Source organism: Solanum verrucosum, unplaced genomic scaffold (assembly GCF_900185275.1).
Source record: "Solanum verrucosum unplaced genomic scaffold, falcon-dt-bn FXZP01000285.1, whole genome shotgun sequence".
In the NCBI taxonomy this organism is placed as follows: Eukaryota; Viridiplantae; Streptophyta; class Magnoliopsida; order Solanales; family Solanaceae; genus Solanum; species Solanum verrucosum.
Window position 1 is genome coordinate 779,478 of NW_026019934.1, and position 23,195 is coordinate 802,672.

The 23,195-nt window shown below is 35.4% G+C and overlaps 4 protein-coding genes across 7 annotated transcripts; 3 read left to right on the forward strand and 1 right to left on the reverse strand.

Moving 5' to 3' along the window:
- Positions 1-398: 398 nt before the first annotated feature.
- On the forward strand, positions 399-5,793 carry LOC125835001 (aquaporin SIP1-1-like). Of its 2 annotated transcripts, none has more exons than XM_049514145.1 (3): positions 399-874; positions 3,177-3,449; positions 5,328-5,793. In XM_049514145.1, the coding sequence occupies exons 1-3, from the start codon at positions 581-583 to the stop codon at positions 5,490-5,492; spliced, it is 732 nt and encodes a 243-aa protein (XP_049370102.1). In that variant the 5' UTR covers positions 399-580; the 3' UTR covers positions 5,493-5,793. The 2 variants fall into 2 exon arrangements, with proteins under 2 accessions (XP_049370102.1, XP_049370105.1); XM_049514148.1 differs by lacking the exon at positions 399-874 and adding an exon at positions 1,685-2,097.
- A 628-nt stretch (positions 5,794-6,421) lies between these two features.
- Positions 6,422-12,860, forward strand: LOC125834977 (UDP-glycosyltransferase TURAN). 3 transcript variants are annotated; one of them, XM_049514130.1, is made up of 16 exons: positions 6,422-6,598; positions 6,678-6,787; positions 7,667-7,700; positions 8,716-8,771; positions 8,877-9,017; positions 9,835-9,983; positions 10,081-10,170; positions 10,256-10,322; positions 10,409-10,472; positions 10,550-10,664; positions 11,206-11,366; positions 11,452-11,562; positions 11,639-11,700; positions 11,797-11,849; positions 11,953-12,028; positions 12,312-12,860. In XM_049514130.1, exons 1-16 carry the CDS (start codon positions 6,592-6,594, stop codon positions 12,462-12,464), a joined length of 1,449 nt encoding a protein of 482 aa, XP_049370087.1. In that variant the 5' UTR covers positions 6,422-6,591; the 3' UTR covers positions 12,465-12,860. The 3 variants fall into 3 exon arrangements, with proteins under 3 accessions (XP_049370087.1, XP_049370094.1, XP_049370092.1); XM_049514137.1 differs by lacking the exon at positions 11,953-12,028 and having other exon boundaries at positions 12,312-12,441; XM_049514135.1 differs by lacking the exons at positions 6,422-6,598; positions 8,716-8,771 and having other exon boundaries at positions 6,676-6,787.
- A 3,365-nt stretch (positions 12,861-16,225) lies between these two features.
- LOC125834972 (uncharacterized) lies at positions 16,226-18,253 on the forward strand. The gene is made up of 2 exons (XM_049514121.1): positions 16,226-17,954; positions 18,098-18,253. Exons 1-2 carry the CDS (start codon positions 16,486-16,488, stop codon positions 18,174-18,176), a joined length of 1,548 nt encoding a protein of 515 aa, XP_049370078.1. The 5' UTR covers positions 16,226-16,485; the 3' UTR covers positions 18,177-18,253.
- A 775-nt stretch (positions 18,254-19,028) lies between these two features.
- LOC125834963 (phosphatidylinositol 4-phosphate 5-kinase 6-like) lies at positions 19,029-22,389 on the reverse strand. The gene is made up of 8 exons (XM_049514108.1): positions 21,236-22,389; positions 20,951-21,118; positions 20,700-20,865; positions 20,501-20,617; positions 20,072-20,265; positions 19,818-19,948; positions 19,652-19,730; positions 19,029-19,506 (listed from the first exon to the last, which is right to left on the reverse strand). Exons 1-8 carry the CDS (start codon positions 22,387-22,389, stop codon positions 19,215-19,217), a joined length of 2,301 nt encoding a protein of 766 aa, XP_049370065.1. The 3' UTR covers positions 19,029-19,214.
- Positions 22,390-23,195: the final 806 nt, after the last annotated feature.

A 23,195-nucleotide genomic window follows, 5' to 3' on the forward strand; every position in this document is an offset into this window, starting at 1 on the left:
AATTAAAATATACACACAACATATTAAGAATTTGTCTGACATTTGAATCTATAACCTCAATTTTTTAATTTTATAAATCACTAAATCAATTTCTAATCTTATGTTTAACAATTCAAAATCTATATATACAATATAACTTTTACCGAGATGTTTCGGCTAAACATCCTTGCCCCTCCACAAATTTAGTTCCAAATTTGAGTGGAAAAATATTTGGAATTTATGCTAAATGTCTACTAACACTCTATTTAAATGTTGATTACGTAACTGTATTGTTCTAATAAATACAACGGATAACAACCATCCAAACAAGATGCGTAAGTCATGTTATCACATTTGAATATCATTTCCCAAATTAGCATGTTTTCTTCATGTAAGTAGTTTTCATTTGGTGGAGCACACCTTCCCCAATTAACAAATTCTTAATTAATTGTACAACAACAATCCCCAATTCCTACCAACTATACTTCTAAATTCTAACTAATCCCCATTTCTCTAATATATACCCATGATAATGCATTGATTGACATCTGAATCGCCCTCTTCTTCTTCTTCGTCGTCGTTGTTTCAGTTGAAGAAGAAGATGGGTGTTGTAAAAGCAGCGGTAGCTGATTTTGTTATGACATTTATTGCGATATTTTGTGTTTCAACGATTGGGGTTCTCACTTACATTATTGGATCTGCATTTGGAATTGCTCCTGGATTGGCATCTCTCTCCATCACTATTGTCATTGTTTTCCTCCTCTTTTTAATGCTTAGTGTTATAGCTGAGGCTTTGGGTGGCGCCGCCTTCAATCCTGCCGGTACGGCGGCGTTTTATGCTGCCGGAGTTGGAAATGATTCGCTCTTCTCCGTTGCTGCTCGATTTCCAGCTCAGGTATTGATTTTAGCTTGAATTTTAAGTAATAATGAAAGTTAGGCTAGTTTGATACGAGAGATTAGAGATAACTTAAACTTGCATAATTTGAACAAATAAACAAATGTGTTCTGCTTAATATTTCACGTGACAATTCACAATTTACGTCCTACGTAACATCCTACGTGTACTATGCCACATATAATGTGTATGTCATTTTTTTGTATGTCTACCTGATCAATTTATATAAACTTAAATCTTTATTTATGCACATCAAAAATATAAGGACGGTCAAATTAAACAAGCATATTCATGTGTAAAAAATTAAAAATACTCCCCCACCAAAATGAGAAGATGGTTCATGGCTTTTAGTCAAGGAATATAATGAACATTACCAAACAAAATAGAAGTCAAAGAAATACTAAACAACTAAAAGCAGCCAACTATTGTCCTAATCCTTACCAAACACTAATCAATACTTGCCATTATAGTTTACATAGGATTCATTCACTATAATTTCAAAATTAAATTAAACATCTAAATCTCATAAATAAAGTATCCAATAGGAGATGAGAAAAGGTACAAATTTGTGTATGTATTATTCGAAATTATTCAACTTTATCTTTAGTTATACTTATTTCATTTCATACTCCCTTTGCTTTTAATTGACCATATTAATTTGGCATAGGACCTAAGTATTTATTAGGCAAGTTAAAATTTTAGTTGATAATTGAAGTGTAAAAATGCGAAAAAAGTGCTACTTTCACCTAATTATTATTTACTTTTATAACAGCCCATAATTAATTCCAAAGGAAATATACTTCTAATTAATCTCTATTAGGTTAATCATCTCACTATCCTTCTTCTTCTTCCTCTCATTCATCGAGTGGGAGAGATTTTCAGTTTTCAGAAGCTAAGAAAACTCAAAAAATTCAAAGATTTTGTATTCAATGGGTGCTGTAAAAGCAGCTGTGGGTGATTTTGTTTTGACATTGATGTGGGTTTTTTGTTCTTCCACTCTTGGGATTTTCACTTACCTTATTGCTACTGCTTTTGGGATTGCTCAAGGAATGGCTTCTCTATTTATTACTACTGTGCTTCTTTTTATGCTCTTCTTTGTCTTTGGGATTATCGGCGATGCTTTGGGTGGTGCCTCTTTTAATCCTGCTGGTACAGCGGCGTTTTATGCTGCTGGGGTTGGAAAAGATTCTCTTTTTACCGTTGCCACCCGATTCCCTGCTCAGGTTTTTGATTTTGTTTCTTTTTTTTTTAAAAAAAAAAAAACCTTTTCTGGGTCCAGTTCTTACATGGTTGATTTTGTTTGAATGGACAAATATGATCAGTGAATGAGGATTTGTATAGTCGATCCGGACTTGTTTATGACTGAGGCGTAGCTGTTGTTTATTTTGCTTGAATTTTGAGGAATAATGGAAGTAGAGTTTTAATTTTCTGAAAAATCAACCTATCATAATAGCATTTGTGGTTTCCACTTTTTAAAGTGAACTTTTAAAAACCTTTTCTGGGTTTAGTTGTTAGGTATTTACATGGTTGAGCTTGCTTGAATTTCGAGTGGAGCTTAAATGGAGAAATATGGTTAGTGAATATTCATATAGGGGACTTAGGCGCAGCTGTTGTTTTGCTTGAATTTTGAGTATAATTCATGTGGATCCCGATGTCCGAAACTAGTTGGATTTGTCTAGCTAAAGCTGTAAAAGGACACATTTCGCTCTTTTCTGACTGAGGTTGATTCCTTTTTTGTTTTTTGTAAGTGTTTAGAGGTTGAGTCCATTTGCCTCAGACTGCTTCATTTTGGTTATAGCTAATAACTTGCCATACCTTATAGAGTGAAAAATTCCTTTTAGAAGAGAGAGAATATCAGCAAAAATAACTCTTGTCGAATTTGATATCGGATAGGCTAAGCTAGGTATAGCCCATTGTCTATATGGTTTTGCTTACATTTGTCATGGCGGGGTGACTATTGTTATCGCAGGGGGTTATTGGACAAATAGATGATGCCAAAAAAAGTTGTTTATAGAGAAAGTTCATTGTCTCGTAATTATTTCAAGTTGACGCTAAATTACACCTTCCCTCTCTTTTTCCCATAAGAACACAATATTATATTTTAGATCCAAGATAGATCATCTAAATTTCAATTTTTATGGCAAATTTTACATGGTTTTTCTGGTCATCTAAAGAAGTCTTACAGTGTTCTGTTCAAAGTTGAAGAGTTCCCCAGAATAATTTCTAGAACTTCCAATTCAAGAATCCATCCAAGTCTTTATATCATGAAAACTAATTCTGTATCGTCATTGAACTGTTACAGGCAGCTGGTGCGGTTGCTGGTGCAGTAGCAATATTGGAGGTTATTCCTACGCAGTACAAGCACATGCTTGGTGGGCCTTCCTTGAAAGTTGACTTGCACAATGGAGCCATTGCTGAGGGCATCTTGACTTTCGTAATGACCTTTCTGGTCTTTATCATTGTACTGAAGGGTCCTAAAAGTGCACTTCTAAAGAATTGGTTACTTGCAATGTCAACTGTTACCATGGTAGTTGCAGGTTCAAAATACACTGGACCTTCTATGAATCCAGCCAATGTAAGTACTAGCTCTTTTTGCTGTTCTTAGATCTTGGAGCTTAATATATAGTTCAACCACTTAAATTCATTTGATTTTTCCATATTATACTCAAGTTTTTGATTTGCTTTGTTAGCTGAATAACACATCATTGTAGCATCTATATTTGGGTGAACTTTCGTTATCTTAACACTGAGGATGTGGTTTATACCTACAAATGGGATAATTTGTGGAGATTTACTCCATTGGATTTAGTAATGGTTTCCTTATACTTTGGTTAGAAAGTGTTGCAAGATTCTTCAAAATAAATTCTTTTTGCATAGTAGTGAAGGAACTTTCTATCCTCTTCACGTGTATCTCCCCCTATTTGGTTGAATAACCTTCAACTATAGCAGAAAGTTTTGTCTTTAAGATGCAATCTTTTAACTTAGCTATAATGTAACTTGCTCTTTCCATTATGCTCATCTTTCTTAATTGCAGTAATTCTTAGTCTTACAAAGAGAGGCTTAACCTGACCAGTCGTATGAAAAGATAAATTCTTTTACATCGACAAGAATGACTTCTTTGGTTGTAGTTCCAAAACTACAACATATTAGGAATATATGCCGGTCAATCTGAACTATTTTAATTTATGGAACATTTTACCTATTTGAACCCTGATATTTGCCCTCATCTAATGGAATAAAATAACGACAGAAATTGACAAGACCCTGATATTTGCCTCATCTAATGGAATAAGATAACGACAAAATGGATATAGACAAACATTATATACCATCTGTCCTTAAATCTGAACTATGACATCTGTCAATCTGAGCAGATCATATTTCTTGGCTTTTACTTGTAAGAAAAAAAATCATATTTCTTGGCTGTACCTGCACTCTGAGTTGATGCTTCCTTTCATAGGTAGCTGTGTCACATGAATCGTAAATCTCCATTTGCATTAGTTCTAGTGGCTAACAAGTAACAACTAGTTACAGTCATATCTGCAGTTGCAAATCTCAAATGACACTTCTCTCTTAGGGTGTCAGATTGGAAATGAGTTCCATATCAAGAATCTAATTAAGATGATCAACCCAGCCAATCATATGTCCCTTTATTAGCTGTTAGTTTCCTTAAAGGGTACTTTATGCCTCACCTTCAACCTAACATAGTTCTCCTTGCATATAGTATTTTGCATATTAACTTGTGTAGCTTGACAACTAGTTGTAGGGGACTGAATTAGTAGAGATTGGCTTTCAGTAGGAGTGAGGTTTTTCTTTTCCTCAACAATAATCTCAAGTGAAAGAAAACACATAATAAATATCCTTTTGTTGTATTAATTTTGATACTCTAAACACGGTAACACTTGGTGAAATGCCGTCGCTTGTTAGTTTTTTTTTTTTTTTTTTAATTCCAACCAGCTCCTGATTCTATTCCCTCTGCCAAAAGATACATATGAAACGAGGACTAGACCTTGCCTTCTTGATTACAAAGAGGACCTGGTAAACAAGTCTATTCTATGAGCAAAACAGTGTTACATACAAGTGACAATAGAGCTGTTACCTCAAGGTGGATCAAAAGCTTGTTGGCTTAATTCCTTAATAAACAGACTGCTATCCATATTCGTAGTAAATTTAGTTTCACAGAGGGTATAATCATACCCAATTCTGAAACTTTTTGTGTAACTATATATCAAACGAGATATTGAGTTCTTAAAAAGGAATTCAAAGTGTATCAAATAGTTTGGGGTATCCCAAAACTGAGACTATTTCTTGTGAAGTCCTAGGATAGTGATATTTTCTTATTGAACGAATGCCTATATAAACACTGCTGTAGCAATGTATCTGTTTCCTTTTTTGCCTGCATGAGTTCTTAATGGGTTCATAAGTGAGCTGATTATCTGCTATACATTTGCAGGCATTTGGTTGGGCGTACATAAACAACATGCACAACACATGGGAGCAGTTTTACGTCTACTGGATCTGCCCCTTTGTAGGAGCAATATTGGCTGCATGGACTTTTCGTGCTGTCTTTCCAGCTCCAGCGAAGAAGAAGAAGCCCCAGAAGAAAAAGCGAAATTGAGATAGACTCTTCTGCTTCAGTTACTTCATTAATCTAGGTTTCGATGTGGTTGAAGTAACCCGATAAAGTTGAAAACAATTCTTAAGTTCAAATACAGAATCATGACAGATTCCCTTAACATTTGTTGGAATTGTTAATAAACCCCCTTTCAACATTGATCCAAATTCAACCAACTATTAGTGCAAAAAACTTAGTTGTCCAAAGTTGGATGCCCTTGAATATGTTCTTATATGGTTCTTTAGATGCCCTCTTTCTGCTGTTTTGAGTTGTGCTTGTGAATTGAATTGGGTGATTCTTTCTATAGTACTTGCATATTTTATCAAGTCTAACAATGATCATGTGATCTGGCCTTTTGGCCTTGGACTAAAGTTCAGTTTGGAACAATTTATCCAAAATTATCATTAAGGTGGCAAAAAAATGATTTGTTATACACATATCACCAAGGTTTTGGAATGCATACTCAATTGTTTTACCAAATACTACTCTAATTTCACAAGTGGGGTTTGGAGAGAGTAGAGTGTACACATACCTTATCCCACCTTGAGAGGTAAAGAAGTTGTTTTCGGATGAACTTACTCCTACCTTGAGAGGTAGAGAAGTTGTTCTCGGATGAACTTACTCCTACCTTGAGAGGTAGAGAAAGTTGTTTTCGATACTCTTGGTTCAATCAAAGACCTCTCAAGTTGTTTTTGATAGATTCTTGGTTCAATCAAAGTTCACAACTTCCTATTTAACATCATGTTCTCGATAAGCTGCAATTGCATCACGAGTGAAAAATATTTTTTTTGAAATATACATTAAATTAATAATAATATTAACAAATCAAAATAGTGTTTCATTGAAAAAAAAGTATAAATAATTTAATTAATAATATTTAAGTGTTAATTGGAGCAAGTTATATAAATTTTAAAAAAATATTAAAAAAATGACTTTCTACCTCCTATTTTACCAAACACGCCCCTAATTTCTTCATCTCTCTCTTCGGATCTCCTTCATCTTCGTCGATTTCCCCTGTATTTAACTGAGTACTTTCACTATCACTGGAATGGTGTTTTAATCTCAATTTCTGTTCCGGAAGTAAGAATTTTGTTTTGCAATCATGTCAGGTACGATATTCAATTAATTTTCGACAATTTTCCAATATTTTTTTGATGCATTGAAACCGATCAAATTTGTTGAATTTAGGGCAAAATGAATCGAGGATCCGACCCAGCGGCAGGGCAGCAGTAGTGGTTCTCGGCGATATTGGACGTAGCCCTCGTATGCAATATCATGCTCTTTCCCTTGCTCGTCAGGTACCCCAATCCATGAATTTTATTATTTTTTAATATTATTGCACAGGGTGTAGGGGATTAGAAGTTGGAGAATCGAACCCTCACTAATAAGGTGAAAGTTCAGATTTTATTTTATATTATTACATATGGGGTAGGGGAAGGGGAAATGGGGGAGGGGATTACAAGGTGGGAATGAACACTTATGAACAAGGTGAAAGTTCAGGTAGCCAACCATCTTAGCTACTGAGTTTCCCAGAATTCTTGAATTGAAGGAAGTGGATGCACCTTTTAATATATACACACACACACTTCTACCTTTTTTCTTATTTTGTATTTGAGTCAGAATTTGAGATAGTGGTGGAGCATATGCAGATGATCCATCCAAATTAGTGCATTTTTACATATTTTGGAGGTTCTGTTATGAATAATCTGGGTATAAGTTTGAGTACTAATCTCTGAACTTGAGGTTAATAGTTTCTGGCTGGTTGCTAGGTTCATGGTGTAGTTAGTATGTAGGAACAACATTTTTAGATTAAAGAAAAATTGTCAGATTCTGCTGTTGTGATTGGTCTTAAAAGGACTATCTTTGACATTCTAGTCTAGAACAGTCATTCGTGAGAATTGTAAAAATCTTCTGTGTTGACTGATGCTTTTTGTTTCAGACTTCCACTCTTATTTATTTGAAGACTTCAATTATGCTGTTGTATATGTTTCCATTAGTTACTAATGTTATTTAGTATGATGGATGCATGTTTGTTATTGTAAGAGAGAATAGTAATATATCTTTTCTGTTTTAAGTGATGATGAGAAAACCATTTTTATGTTTCAAAATTAGTGGTTGATACACTTCATTGATCCAGGCCCTTTATATTCTTATGTTTATCCTTATGCCTTATGCAGGCTCATCTAGAGGTCGACATTGTTGCATATGGAGGTAAGTATCATGTAACAACCCATGATAAGCATTGTTTCATAAAGAATGCTTTTAGTTGCGTATGTCCGAATTATTGATAAGCATTGAATATATGAATGTTTGTCTAATGTCCGAACCACGTTTCACCTCTAGTCTAGGAAGAAAAAAAGACTTTCTGTTTACGTTTCAATTTTAAAAATGAAATTAAAAGAGCATGATACAAAAATATGGTGTCAATTTTTAGATACAGGAAAAATTTGTCAACAAAGTTGAAATAACATAACATGGATTTTAAATCTGTTTGTGGAATATGGTTGAATGAAGCAGAATAAGATGATGATGAAGGCTAAGGGGATACAACTCAGGCACTTGGGGGTGGGCAAATGGGGTGAGCACATGGACAAAGATAGACAATGGTTGGGAGTTTGTAGGCAGTGCGGTGGGCGTGGAATGGAGGCAGAGGTTGTGTGCTTCTGTGCTGTTAGTTAAGGGCTTAAGGATGGAAGTGGAGGGAGGCACACTTTGGGTGGGAGAGGTTGAGTAATTAGTTCATACTCTATTTTGGTTGAAGCCTTCCTGTGAGAATCCACAATTGTTAACTCCCCCACATATCCTTCCCCCCTGTCGGGCAAACACACCCCCAAGTCAGAAGATTTTCAAGAAAAAAAGGGGAGCCTGGTGCACGAAGCATCTCACATTCACGTAGGATATGGGGAAGTAAAGAAGCACTATTAGAGGCTTTATTAGATAAGATGAATGAGTTTTCATTTTTTCTTCCATATCACTTCCTAAATATTGTAACATCACTGGCTCTACCGTTCCATTTTTCTTCAGATATACTATTATTCTATCATTGGCATGTAGAACAGTTTGAAACTACGTGAAACTTAAATTCCAGACATTGTGCATAATTACACAAAATTTTGTACCACTTGGCATAAGTGCTTGGTTTAATAATCCCGTCCAAACATTATAATTTTTCTTTTGGCTTTATCCTGCCTGGTCATTCTGATTTTTAGTTCTTAATTTTGAGTAGGTTCGGACCCTCATTCTGCTGTAAAAGAGCATAAATCTATTCACATCAATGAAATGGTAATAACTGGATGATCTAGTTGTCTTTCTGGAGTGAAAAGCTCAAAGACATCCTCTTCGGTTGTGTCTGTGTGATTTGACTTTGAGTATTTTGGCATCATGCAGACACAGTGGCCATCAAACCCCAGAAGTTTTCCAAAGATACTCCATCCTTTATTGCTCATACTTAAGCCACTGGTCCAGTTTTTTATGCTTCTATGGTATCTCTGTGTTAAAATTCCGAAGCCGGATGTTTTCATAGTTCAGGTGAGCTATTAGCTACTTTTACATATCTGCTTACAACTTAGTGATAAGTGCTGGTCATGTGGCCATATATATTAACATCTAGTGTCTTTTATGTTTAAAAATACAAAGAAAGAATAACTAAAGAGAATCATGAATAGGCTGGAGTTCGAAATTGTTACTATTACTCGGAGAGTTCTGTGTGCATGTATGCACGTGTTCTTGAAACAAAATATTGGATTAGGAAACAATCTCCTCATACCAACCTTGACGCATACAGTTTTTGATTCACTATGGTGCTTCAGTTTTTGAAGTAAAAGCTACCAGTTAATTCTTTTATGTATTTGACTTGCCATAAATCCATGCATGTATATCTCTCAGTAATTTCTTTATTTGAGTTTTCAGTTAGTAATTTCAAATTTTCCATACGACATTTCGCTAGTGAGCATGTCTTTCTACTTATTTTTGTTTTGATTTATAAGTGTATTTGATATTTTGAGAGCCAGCATAAAGACAGGCCTTGTTTTTCTCCTCAAAATTAACCAGAACCTGTGCCAACTCTGAGGTTGCTTTCTCATTGGTGCTTGAACTGCTGGTTCTTCCATATTTTTCTAAATGCTTTATCTAGTGGGTGCTGAACCTGGATTTTGGTTATGATCCACCCAAGTTCTTGAGGAATGTCCAATTAGGGCATCCTCACTAGCGCTGTTTAGTTATTTGGGATCAGAACTCCCACTAGAGAAGATGGGAATTGAGTTATGATTGATGCAAGTCGTGCATCCGATTTGGCATGCTTGAGCTTTAATTATATCAACTAATGATAGCATTACTCCTTTGCCAGAATCCACCATCTGTTCCTACACTGGTTGCTGTAAAATTGGCCAGTTGGATTAGACGTTCTGCGTTCATTATAGATTGGCATAACTTTGGATATACTCTTCTAGCATTGTCTCTCGGGAGGAATAGTCGGTTTGTGGCGTTATATCATTGGTAATTTGTTCATCCTCGTAAGTTATAAACCTCCATTTGGGTTTAGCATCTGGTTTGTGAACTGTGCAAGTAAAACAAAATTTGGATATTTGGATAGGATTGAGAAGCATTTTGGGAAAATGGCTAATGGTTCCTTATGTGTGACAAAGGCAATGCAACATGAATTGGCTCAAAACTGGGGAATCAGGTAGGCCATTGAGCTACTTGGAATATCTAACAATCTGATTTTCTTTGTTTACTGACTTGTGCATCATTGCTTTCTGGATTCTCAGTGCCACTGTTCTATATGATCAACCTCCTGATTTTTTCCAACCTGCTTCCCTTGAGGAGAAGCACAAGGTGAATTATCTTGTCTACAACAAAGCTTCCCTAATATATTCAATACTTCATACTTCATAGTTTTAACCTTCAAGTGTCAATTGCAGTTGTTTTGTGGGATTGATAAGAGTCTGAGAACACCTTACAGCCTTCAAGACTGTCTTAGCAATGGTACGTACTACAATGAGAATTTCCATGTGATGAACTGTTTTAGATGAAGAATTGATATGAATCTGGCATATTTGCAGAGGTACTAACACCAGACGATGACAATCCTAATGTAACTCTATTTACAACTCAGACTGGCACAGATATTTCCTTGAAGTGGAACAGACCAGCGCTCATTGTAAGCAGTACAAGCTGGTAAGTTGTTTGTAAACTTAATTTAACATCCTATTGTGTTCTGGCACAGTGAACCTTACATTTTCTTTTATCACACAATTTATCCTCATATAACATAGCATAAACATTCTTCTTCGGTATCTTTTACCCTAATCTTCATCCGGGTTTACAAAATTCCAAACTTGATAGTGGTGATCTATAGTGTTAAGTTGTCCCACATCAGTTATGGGATGTGGAGTTGGTCTTCTTACATGGTCTTCGGCAATCCTCTCCTCATGAGCTAGTTTTTGGGTTGAGTTAGCCCAAGGTCCATTTCTTTAAATACTGCAAACTTAATCACTATCAGTTCAATGCTTGTGAATATCAAGAAATGATGGGCAAGATGATTGGCTAAAACAAAAATCAACAATGGAAGAGTTCTGTCTTTTATTTGCACCATGTGCTGAGAAAGTTCTATTTCTTATTTGAACCATGTGTTCATGCTCCTATTTCAAAATTCAAAGATGGTAAAACAGTTTTGTCTTCGGTGACAGCTACATGACATTAAAGTATTGGTTTTTAGGACTCCGGATGAAGATTTTAGCATTCTCTTAGAAGCAGCACTAATGTATGACAGAAGGGTTTCTGCATTGCTGAACGAGGATGACTTGAAGAGGGAGGATGTTTTCTGGCAGGAAATCAAGGGTGGGAAGCAATACCCTAGATTATTATTTATAATTACAGGTAACTGCTGCTCATGTGTCAAAGAGGGATTTTACTTCTTATTTTGGTAGACATAAGCTTTTCTTTACTTTGGGTTCTTTTGAAGGTAAAGGGCCTGAAAAGGAAAAATATGAACAAAAGATGGCAAAACTCAACCTTAAACGTGTTGCATTTCGTACTATGTGGTTGGAGCCAGAGGATTACCCATTGCTTCTTGGTATGAGCTACCGATCTGTTGTCATCTTCTTTTGTTCACCTTAAAATTGTCTCAAATCCTTTGTTCCCTTGTATAGGATCAGCAGATCTTGGTGTTTGCTTGCATACGTCCTCTTCAGGGTTGGATCTTCCAATGAAGGTTTTGTCTCTACATTCTTAAAGAGCACAAGTCATTTTTTTTCTCATGTATGTTCAGAACTTCTTAGTAGGCTTCATTCTTGTAAATTCCTTTTAGGTTGTGGATATGTTTGGCTGTGGATTACCGGTCTGTGCTGTTTCCTACTCTTGGTACGATGCATGTATTCCTCTTCATTTTCATTTCACATGGTCTTAAAAAATTACATACTATGAGAAGTTGCATGTTGACCCTTCTTCACTGCCCTTTATCAAGTATCAACGAGCTGGTCGAGGTTGACAAGAATGGCCTACTCTTCTCTTCATCCTCGGAACTGGCTGATCAATTTGTGGTAAACTCCTAAACTGACAGAAATGGACCTTTTATCTCCTCTTTTCTTTGTACTTTTTTGTTTGTTTTACATTGTAGATTTTATTAGATTCAGTAGTTCACAAGATATTGCCATAATAATCATTATCAAGTATCAATCCCCTCCAACGCTTTATGCTTCATACTTGCATGTCTGAACCTGTTATATACCTTATTCTAGCCATTAGCTATTCCTAGAGTCAACCAGTGAGCTTACTTCCTGAGAATATTCTATCTTATTTGCTTAACTGTGAAAACCTGGGCAGATGCTGTTTAAGGGATTCCCAGGTGAATGTGATGAGTTGAAGTCGCTGAGACAGGGAGTATTGGCAAGCAGATCTTCTGTTAATTGGGCAACAGAGTGGGAAGCAAACGCCAAACCTCTAATATCCAAGGCAAGTAGATTTCTTCACACATAAGACTCTTTTTCTAATTTGTTGCAAATGTCATTACTATTTAGATGGCATCTAAACACGCCATGCATTATGCAGGTTATTTTTGACAACTCGAGCTGATTTTGAAGCAAAGATTTCAGAACTCTGCTGTCAACTACCCCACAGATCTGAGGAATTTCGGAAATTATATGCTCATCTAGTGTCACACTGCAAGCCGAGGGTCCCTGCTACTCTCCCCCGCCCTTTCCCAGGCGCCACAGAGAAACCAATTTTTGCGGCTCTATTAGGATCATTAGTCAATAGTCACAGATTTCTGTTTTGGGTTTTGTATAACTGAAGTTGTACAGCTTTAGAAGTGGCCATAGCACTATTGAGGACTCACTTGCCTTTTACCTCTCTTAGTAGTTTAACAAAGTTATATAACATTGTGGGGTTGCTTTACGACGTTCCCAGAATACATTGTGTGTGTTGTTCGAACCAAAAAAAGGAGAAAAATAACAGATTTTGAACACTTGCACATAAGTGTTTGTATATCTAACAACTTTAGTCTTGTTGTTATCATTATAATGCCCAAATGAAAACAACATAATATATCTTAGACTCGATTATTCAAAAAGAAACTAGACATGCAGGGGTGTGATCCATGGTTGAGAATCCTGAGGTCTCAGAGTTTTAGGAGACAAAAACCATTTATAGGTATTAGCAGCGACTTATGTTGCCACTAAAAGTCGACTATTATAGCTATTTGCAGTGACTAAGGTTACCACTAAAACACACTTTAGTGGCGACTGCGATAGGTATTCGTAGCGATTAATTTTGCCACAAAAACACATTTTAGTGGCGACTATGATAGGTATTCGTAGCGACTAATGTTGCAACTAAAACAAACTTTTAGTGGCGACTATTATAGATAATAGCGGCGACTAATTTTGCCACTAAAACATTCTTTTACTGGCGACTATTAGACTATATTATAGGTATTAGTAGCGACCAATTTTGTCACTAAAACATACTTTTAGTGGCGTCTATTATAGGTATTAATAGCGACTTATGTTGCCACGAAAACTAACTTTTAGAGGCGACTTTTATAGGTAGTAGCGGCGACTAGTGTTGCCACTAAAACATACTTTTAGTGGCGATTTTTATAAGTATTAGCGGCGACTAATTTTGTCACTAAAACATACTTTTAGTATCGACTATTTTAAATATTAGCGGCGACTAATTTATACTTTTAGTGGTGACTATTGTAAGTATTTCGGCGACTATTTTTGCCAGTAATACAGTTTTAGTGGCGATAATTATAGGTTTTAGTAGCGACTAATGTTGCCACTAAAACACACTTTTAGTGGCGACAATCATATATATTAGTAGCGACTTATCTTGCCACTAAAACGTACTTTTAGTGGCGACTTTTATTGATATTAGTGGCGACTAATTTTGCCACTAAAACATACTTTTAGTAGCGACTATTATAGTTATAATTTTGCCACCAAAACATACTTTTAGTGGCGACTATTATAGGTATAGCGGCGACTAATTTTGCCACTGAAACACACTATTAGTAGCAACCAACTTTGGCACTAAAACATTCTTTTAGTGGCGACTATTATAGGTATTAGAGCCAATTAATCTTGTCGCTAAAACAAACTATTGGTGGCGACTATTATAAGTATTCGCAACTACTAAGTAGTGACTTTTTCGTAATGTTGCGACTTTTAAGAAGGATAAAATAAATAAGAATCCTGATTTGTGACGACGGCGCATAGGCAGGTCTTGTAAACAAGCGCAATATTTATGAAGAGCGGCAAGAGTGGTAACAAAATGAACAGACGAAGCAGTTGTTGAAGGCTGAAACTGCGTTCCTACTGTAGAGGGAAGGGTAGTTTTGAAAATAAATTAAAAGGAAATTCTGGTTTGTGATGGCGCAACGTAGGCAAGCCTAAGGTTCTCTTATATATATATATATATATATTAGTAAAATTACTCGCGCGAAAATTTAACAATACGAAATTTATAAAATAATATTTAAAACTTATCGATCATTTAAACTAAGATGATAATTATAACATTTTATCATTTATCCTTCAATCAATTATTTTTAATTTGAATTTTATAATTTATCATTTTGCTTCCAGGAAGTGTTACTATTTGATATTTTTGAGGAATCAAATGAACATCAACCGAAAATATTAAATATTCTAATAAATAAATAACCGTTGGTGAAGGGATAAATAAATTGTAAAAGGCTAGAAAAAGTGATGAAGTTCAATTTGAAACTACATTTCTATTCCAATCAGTGTCAAAAACACATCTATTACTTCAAGAAAATTATTTATAACTTGCAGTAAACTTGAGAAATATGTTCATACTTCATATTGAATATGATCAATTAATTTATTGTATAGTTATCTATGTCTTTGAGATAAAAATAGGTTGTAGTCTAGTCATATTCCTCTATAGGTTATCCGGCACATCCTTGAACTTATGTCAAAAGTTTATTAATTCTTGTCTTCTTTTCCTGGTTCACTTCGCACATCAAGGTGCGATAAAGTTTTTAAGATCTTTATGTGCTTGCAATGACATACCAAATTTGAATTTTGTCTTCAAGATATGATAGTAAAAATCTTTAAGGAATTTTTTTACTCTATTTTCAATAATTTTAGTAGAGAAAACTTGCATGAATACTCAATTAACTTGTACTATTTAATCTGTACTAACAAATACTTATAACAATAACTTTGCAAAAATATAAACAACAAAGTTTAAAAGATATACTCAAAAACAACAATTAATAAAATAAGTATAAATTAATTACTGTAAAAAAAATATCAGGATAGAATGAAACAAAAAGGAAAAAATCGAGTCCACTAAATGTATAGTGTACCCTTAAAAAAATTATTCTCCTCTATTACCCGAGGTTTAAAGGAATAGATTCTCTCATGATAGGGCGATTCTATTCACCAGTGTATTGATACAAAAAACAACGGTGAAGTGAGTCACTCAACATGAGCAAAGTACACGAATATTTAATTGTGTAAAAGATGAAAAATAAGTAGTTTAGAATTTTCGTTGTTTTAAAATGAGAGGAAAATCTCTCTATTTATAGACAACAACGAGTAATGTGAACAAATATTTATTGTGCCTTATCAGAAATGTCACAACTCTTTCGAAAAGGTCACAACCTTTCATAAAGGTCACAACTCTTCATAAAAGTCACAACTCTTCAAAAAAATCACAATTTTTAATGAAATGAGAAGGTTAGTTTTGGAAATAAATAAATTAAAAGAGAATTTTGAATTCTGGTGGCGCCACATAGGTGGGGGCCTAGGGTTCTCTTTTATATAATATATATATATAAAATATATATGATATGATTGAACAAATAGACACATGTGTCCTACGTAGAATATATGTGTCTATACTTGTTCAATTTTATATAAATTTAAGTGTTTAGTTGCACACATTCAAATATTAACTGAATCAAGTTAGAAGGGTATGTTTATAAATAAAAAATAAATAAAGAGAACTCCAAATGATTGAGTAATTGAATGACATCTCTAAAAGAAGTAGGAATAAACATAATTATACTTTTTGTAAAGATTAAGCCACCAAAAAAAAATTCTATGAACTTTGGCTGCTCTGTTTGGTAGGGTCTAGGAATTATACAAGATTCTCCTTAAATAGAAAACTTAGTAATTTTAGCACGTGGTTAGGCAAGAATGAAACCAAACCCTCACATAAATTTGTCACCGCCGCCTGAATATTCAGCTTAAGATCCACTGCTGTTTCTGGAAGCTGTAATTAGTCAGTACTCAGTTCTAACACTTTTTCATTTTCTGCAAATAATTTTTCAATTCTTATCCCTTTAGTCCTTTTTCACAACCCCATTTGTTGTATTTTGGTAACTGATAAAAAAAATCCATTCAAAATTCTTCTTCTTTCTGTGCTACTTGTCAATTGCCAGCAAGAACTCATTTTTACACTGATAAGTAAGAGACTTTAAGGTATCTTGAAAAAAGAATATTTGGGTATATCAAATTTGAAAATGCTTGTTTCACAGCAATTCAAGATTCAATTTTTCAGCCACCCTAGTTCTCATACTAAGTTTCTAGCTCATGGTAAAAGCTTAAAAGTTCCAACCATTAAGCAAGGACTCTTTAATCCCACTATAGGTCATAATCTATGTGTAAAGCACAAATCTTTAGCTGTTTCTTTGAATGTGGATGAACCTAGAAGTTGCAATCTTGAAGAAAAGATTGAAGTGGTTCAAGAAAAAAGCTTTTGGGGTGCTGTGGGGTTGATTGTAGGTACTGCTGTAGGGCCAGGAATGTTGGGATTACCTGCAGCAACTGTAAAATCTGGTCCAATTCCATCAACCATATCTCTTTTGTTGACTTGGGTTTATGTTATTTCCTCTATCATTCTTGTGGCAGAGCTTAGTTTTGCAGCTATGGAGGAAGATGGGGTTGATGAAGTTAGCTTTACTAGTCTTGCAACCAAGGCATTAGGAAGCAAACTTGGGTCATTTGTTGCTTTGATTTATGGTTCACTAACTTTTGCTTTGTTGGTAGCCTGTGTTTCAGGTATTGGTTCAATTATTTCTCAGTGGTTTCCCAAGATTAATCATGTTCTTGCTAATGGGCTGTTTCCATCACTAGTTGGGATAGTTCTCTGTTTGTTACCTTTTAAGGTTATTGATGTAGCCAATAGGTGCCTATGCATTACTATGCTTTTCTCCATTACAGCATTAGTGGTTATTGGAATATTTGTTGGGAGAATCAGTATTCTTGATTCTTTTGGATTTGCTTCTTGGAGATTTTCATCAGTTTTGCCTGCTATTCCTGTGGCTGTGCTTACAATGGGGTTCCATGTAATCACACCTTTCATTTGTAAAATTGCTGGAAACACTGTACATGATGCTAGAAAAGCAATAATTGTAGGTGGGACTATTCCTTTAGTCATGGTAGTATCATGGAATTTGATTGTTTTGGGACTATCTAGTCAGAATGCTTCATCTATCTCAAGCGATCCGATCTCACTCTTGCTCTCTGTCAATTCCTCTGCTCTACCAGCAGTTCAAGGTTTTGCATTTTCAGCACTAGCCACTAGTTTGATAGGATATGCTGTTAGCTTTCCGAAACAGGTTGTTGATACCTTGGATTTGATCTTTAGTAGTTCCAGTTCCAGTCCCAGTCCCAGCCCTTCTAGAGGAGTAGTAGGCAAAGTTGGTTCAGCCACATTTAAGTTGAGGCAAAATCTTGGAAATGCAGGGAAAGTTTCTTATAGCGGAATCAAGAATGCTAATGCTTCAGAAAATAGAGTGAACTCTGGTTTTGAATCTTTACAAAGCCTTGTGATTCCTTTTGTTCTAGCTTTGCCAGTTCTCATTGGCTCTTTCTTTCCCTCTACATTTTCAAGAGCTCTTGATTTTGCTGGGATTTACGCCAACTGCTTTCTGTTTGGCATCCTTCCTCCGGTGATGACGTACATTTATCAGTCCAGGAGAAAACTCAGGTATGCCAATAGTACCACTAGTAAATATAGAAAGAAACTTATGCTATAGAAATAAGAAACCAATTATGATGATGTCTAATAAACTGCAAAATAATAGCAGGAAATTCTACTAACATTTTTATCTGGTGTTAATTTTTCGACAGGTCAGGCGTCTTGCCAGGAGGAGATGGCGCGCTGCTACTACTTTTAGTCATTGCTGTTATTCTAGCCATTTGGCATTAGACATTGTACTTCTCTGCTAGACTTGCATCATTGATATGCATGCAATTTTCCTGATTCTTGATGGTTCAATGGAGAATACCAAGAAAATTTAAAAGAGTTGAATCAAGAAAGCCTTATAGTTCTCATTCTTTCTTGTATACCTAATGCTGAATCATGGTGGTTACATTGGGTTGACCATTATGTTAGTTTGCCCTAGTAAGGCAACATATTTGAGCTAGCTAAGCATGTCTAACGAGGAGACGACCCAGTATATCACGTGTGTGTGAACAGTGTGAAGTATAGACAAATTGTGGCTTTGTAAGTATGGAGGTTACCCTGACACGTGTTAAGTCTCCCACATCGGTGGTGGATGGGATCCTTTGGTCTCCTTATATGGAGTTAGGTCCAGGTGACATATCTATCAACATGAACTTAGTAAACAATAACACATGAGGTATGATCTTACAATGTCTTCTTTTTTCTAATCAAACTGTAAATGGACAGAAGAGATCATTTCCTTTTGTTCTTCACACATTTCTAGAGGATAATAAAAATATCAGCAAAACTTGTTCATGAATCATACTAAACTGAAGGGTTAAGAAGCCCAAATGAATTAGTAAATGGAATTTGATACATTCAAATAAATTCTACATTAAAATCCATCCTTAAATCCCTGCAAATACCTTGAAACAACAAATTTTCATATATGTAAGTAATGCAACTTATAAATCACATTTGTGTTGCTTCTGTTACCCATGTTGCTCGGACACTTCAAAAATATCGACAGTTACATGCCTAATCCTCCAAAAGTAGTTCATTTTTGAAGGATCCGACAACATTTCTGGAGACTCCGAGCAACATATCTGTTACAATTTTTTCTATACAATAGTAACTCATTCTGTATTTTGTGTATACCTATAAAATGCAGTGAAGGAAGAGTGTGTATATATGTATGTTCTTCTCTCCTTCTAATCTTCAACTGCAAATAATTTCCAAAAACAACAAACAAATAGTACTTTAGTCCTATGCTAGCTTGAAGCCCTCTTTTTAACTTTCATGTCAGTTATCTTCTATAAAAACTTTGAATATGTAATCACGAAAACGCCTTGAGTATGCCTTTGGATCAACTGCTGATATTGAGTTTGGATCACATTGCATAGACTTGTATGCGTGCTCTAGCTTCTTTGTAATGTCATAGTCTTGAAGTATGTCTATGACCCCGAAAAACAGTATCACATCATACAACTCTCCTGTTGGATCTCCGATTAGCTGAGTTTCCGCTTCAGTAGCTTTCCTCTCTGTCCTTTCAACTCTTGCAGGCATGTTTATTCCTAGTTTTATGCTAGCCCACCTGCAATTTTTTACACAGAGATCAAGAAACGACGTATAAATAGTTAGTTCAGTGACTTTACTGTTACAAAGAGCAAGTCTAGTGCCTGGTGCATAGTACATATAGTTCATGTAACTAGATGATTATCAGGGGATTGAAAACTTACCCTTCCTGATCAAGAAGCAATTGATCCATATCAGCTCGAGAGACACGAGCAAATGTTTCATTTTCCGAGCCTCCATTATCTGCAACAAGTTGAAACACATGAAGGTAAGACAAACAAATTGAAATGGAGGAATTGTTGTTATGATTCAAATGAAGTTAGAACCAACCAATAGGTGTTCCAGAACCAGAAGATGTCTGATCTTCAGTACTATCTGCTTCTCTAAAATGGATACCAACTAAAAGGCTATAGTCCATCACTCCCTCTTGTTCCATGAACTCACAATCCCTATCAACTTGCCTGCAGAATGTCGCGAAAATCATTTACTGACATTTGTTTTGCACTTGAAATGAAACGTTGAGTCTCAAATGTCAGAGGATAGTTACATTATTCGACATGAAAGTTCCAAAGCAAAATTTTTACCTTCGGAATTCTTGAAACCATGTCTTTTGTAACCTGAAAATGAAGTTGAGATCAAGGTCTTTAAGGGTTGTTGTTGCTTCAATCTCGGATTCTGGTTTATCTGTCATTCTTCCAAATGTTGATCCTTTCAAGTCGAATCGTCTATGAATTGAGTAATTTGTACAAAAGAGGTTCCCCATGATAACGAATCGTACCTAAAACCATTCATGAATATATTAAAGTTGTTCACATTGAACTTCCACAGTTAAACCTCTCTATAACAGTCATCCTCTGTAACAACATGTCACTATAATCACCAAGTTTTCTTTAAAGCCGTTTTTCATATAACAGCAATTCACTATAGCAGCCAAAAAATATTCAGAGAAATGACGTTGTTATAGAGAGATTTGACTGTATTAGACTTCTGTTATGGTACTTTATGTCTGATACCTTCTTCTGTGCTGGTCCACTTAGCTTCACACAATGCAGGCCATAGTACTTAGTCACAAGGGTGTTCTCAAAAGCTCGAACATGATTGAAATACGCGCTAAGCATCCTTAATAGCACCTAACAAATCCATTGGCAAGTAAAATCAGAAGGGGAAGTACTGATCTTTGCAGAAAAAAATTGCAGTTATTTAGAGACTTACTTTTGTTTCTGCCTTCTTCATTGTCTTGATCATATATCGATCATCGTTTGTCAAGTAGAAAAAACTTCCACTTTTTCCAGGGGAACAAAGCTCCCTGAGGGCATCATTACCACAAATCGATATCATATAATCAGCTGCATCCACTTTGAATAGCATCCGTAATGCCCTGAGGAACATCACAATCGATGATCACTAGTTTCAACGTGTTCTAAAGTCATCATTTTCAACAAGTAATAGAAATGAAGCCTTACCTGAAAACTTTCGGACAATAATCTTTCCATCTGAATTCACAAGACGGATGAGGAGGCGTGATCTTGGATCCTTCTGTTGGAAATCTAGTCCAATACTTCTCTCGAGGATCAAACGCTGATGGCTTGAGATCTAGTGATGGTGGAGGACCAGGCCGTCCCACTGATACCCTATCGATAATTTACACAAGAAAAATCACAACTTTGATCTTTGAAAATGCACAATGAACACAAGTAACTTGTACATTTACTAATATAATTAGACGAAAAACGAGTTAAATTTACTACCTGATTCCCAACTGCAAATTAAGCATAAGCTCATAATTCTTATGTCCTTTGGAAATAGTTTGGCCTTGTCTCTTAACAACTTTAGGAATTCTTATAGGACTACCTCTTAAACATCCATCAGGATCCTGCAAGCCAACGATGGAATCGTCCAAATAATAAGAAGTACTAGCAGAAGTTCCTCCAACATCAGATAAACGAATTCTACCAAACTCCCTATCAACAGGAGGTGCATCTATTCTCCCGTCCAACGACATTCTCCTAGGCTTAATGTTGCTGTCAACAGCCTTAGATGACCTCCATAACGCGAGTTTCTTCTGTGAAGGCAAAATAGGAACTTTCTCAGGTGGACAGATAGTACATTCAACCAAATCGACGTTGAAAACTTGTTGAGGATCCCATTCAAGATTACCAGTTTGTAACAATGAAGTGGATGGATAAAATGTACCATTCTGTTCATTTGGATCTTTACTCCAATTTCCAACATAAAAACTTCCATCAGTCCATTTGAAAGTACCATTTCCTTTAGGAAATCCATCTTCCCAATTCCCTTCATAAACATTTCCATTAGTCCAATACATTTTGCCTTTACCAAAAATAGTTCCATTTTTCCATTCACCAACATAATAATTCCCATTTTTCCAATTATACCTCCCCTGTCCTTCTTGTAATCCCCTACACCATTCACCATCATAACAATCTCCGTTAACGTACTCCTTAACCCCATGTCCATGTTTCAAATTCATGATCCAACAACCCCTATAGGTATCACCATTAGGCCCCGTATAGGTACCATCTCCATCCATAAATCCAGTCTTGAAATTTCCCTCGTACATTGCACCAGAGGGCCAACTAAAGATACCTTTGCCCATAGTTTTGCCACGAAACCAATCTCCAACGTACATACATCCATCGGTCCACCAATATTTACCTTGTCCATGAGGGAAATTGTCAAGCCAATAACCACTATAGTAATCACCATTTGGGAGAAACCTCTCAGCATGGAAGATTTCACCGTTCGCGTAAATGTGATCGTCCTGTTCCTCATTTTCTTCCTCTGTTGTTGGTGATGATGAACCTTGTGTACAAAATATCGTGTTAGCACGTTTCCTTGTTGCAGCTTGTGTTATCCTTATAGTTGCCTCCCACGCCCTCATGTCTATATATATATCTCACTTTTCAATTTCTTCTTGATCTTCACATTTTTTTCTGTCTGATCAATTAAAAACTAATGATTTGATCTGTTTTTTTTTTCATTGACAAAATGTTATATTGTTTATGATCATGCATGGACATGCAAATTAGATACAAAATTATTCTCTATTTGCTCCTATTTGTTAGCTCTCTTTCTATTTTCCTAGTTTTTGATGTAAGGAAGGAGACAACAACAAAATTAGAAATTACATTCACATTCTGTCCATATTTTGACCATTTTTGCCCAATCTTTTTTTTTTTTTTTTGCGTTGGGGGGTGGGGGTGGGGTGGGGGGGGGTTAATAATTATGATTCATGGAATATATATATATATATATATATATATAAAATACAATTTTTCTACTTGGGATAATAAGGACTTAAACATGTGAGAGTGCAGGTCAAAATGGGGCCTACTATAGTCTAATTCATTTGAAAATAATACTCCTATGCAATTGGAAGAACAATCAACTAGTGGATGGATTGAAAATATTTATATTATAATAAGCGGGATATGATGTCTCGAGTTCGAACTCTGAGTATGGAAAAAATTATGTTGTGAGTGTTATATCCATAATGAAGCATGTAATGCGTGATTCAGATATAGTTGGACTCCAATATGAACATCGAACACTAAGTGAAAATCCAAAAAAAAAAAAAGTTGAACATCATATATATGTATGTATGAAGATTTTTTTGGTATAAATTTTGGGTCAACAAAGGTTTATTTTTCTTTCATTTTTTGTATTATTTGGATGGTTCAGAGGGAA

Coding starts and splice junctions, on each gene's coding strand:
- LOC125835001 (XM_049514145.1), top strand. CDS start 581: ATGGGTGTTGTAAAAGCAGCGGTAGCTGATTTTGTTATGACATTTATT. Junction 875..3,176: donor CTGCTCGATTTCCAGCTCAG/GTATTGATTTTA, acceptor GAACTGTTACAG/GCAGCTGGTGCGGTTGCTGG. Junction 3,450..5,327: donor CTTCTATGAATCCAGCCAAT/GTAAGTACTAGC, acceptor ATACATTTGCAG/GCATTTGGTTGGGCGTACAT.
- LOC125834977 (XM_049514130.1), top strand. Junction 9,018..9,834: donor CGGATGTTTTCATAGTTCAG/GTGAGCTATTAG, acceptor CTCCTTTGCCAG/AATCCACCATCTGTTCCTAC. Junction 11,850..11,952: donor TGTGCTGTTTCCTACTCTTG/GTACGATGCATG, acceptor CCCTTTATCAAG/TATCAACGAGCTGGTCGAGG.
- LOC125834972 (XM_049514121.1), top strand. CDS start 16,486: ATGCTTGTTTCACAGCAATTCAAGATTCAATTTTTCAGCCACCCTAGT. Junction 17,955..18,097: donor CAGTCCAGGAGAAAACTCAG/GTATGCCAATAG, acceptor ATTTTTCGACAG/GTCAGGCGTCTTGCCAGGAG.
- LOC125834963 (XM_049514108.1), bottom strand. CDS start 22,389: ATGAGGGCGTGGGAGGCAACTATAAGGATAACACAAGCTGCAACAAGG. Junction 20,866..20,950: donor TATTGTCCGAAAGTTTTCAG/GTAAGGCTTCAT, acceptor GATGTTCCTCAG/GGCATTACGGATGCTATTCA. Junction 19,949..20,071: donor TGGTTTCAAGAATTCCGAAG/GTAAAAATTTTG, acceptor GACATTCTGCAG/GCAAGTTGATAGGGATTGTG.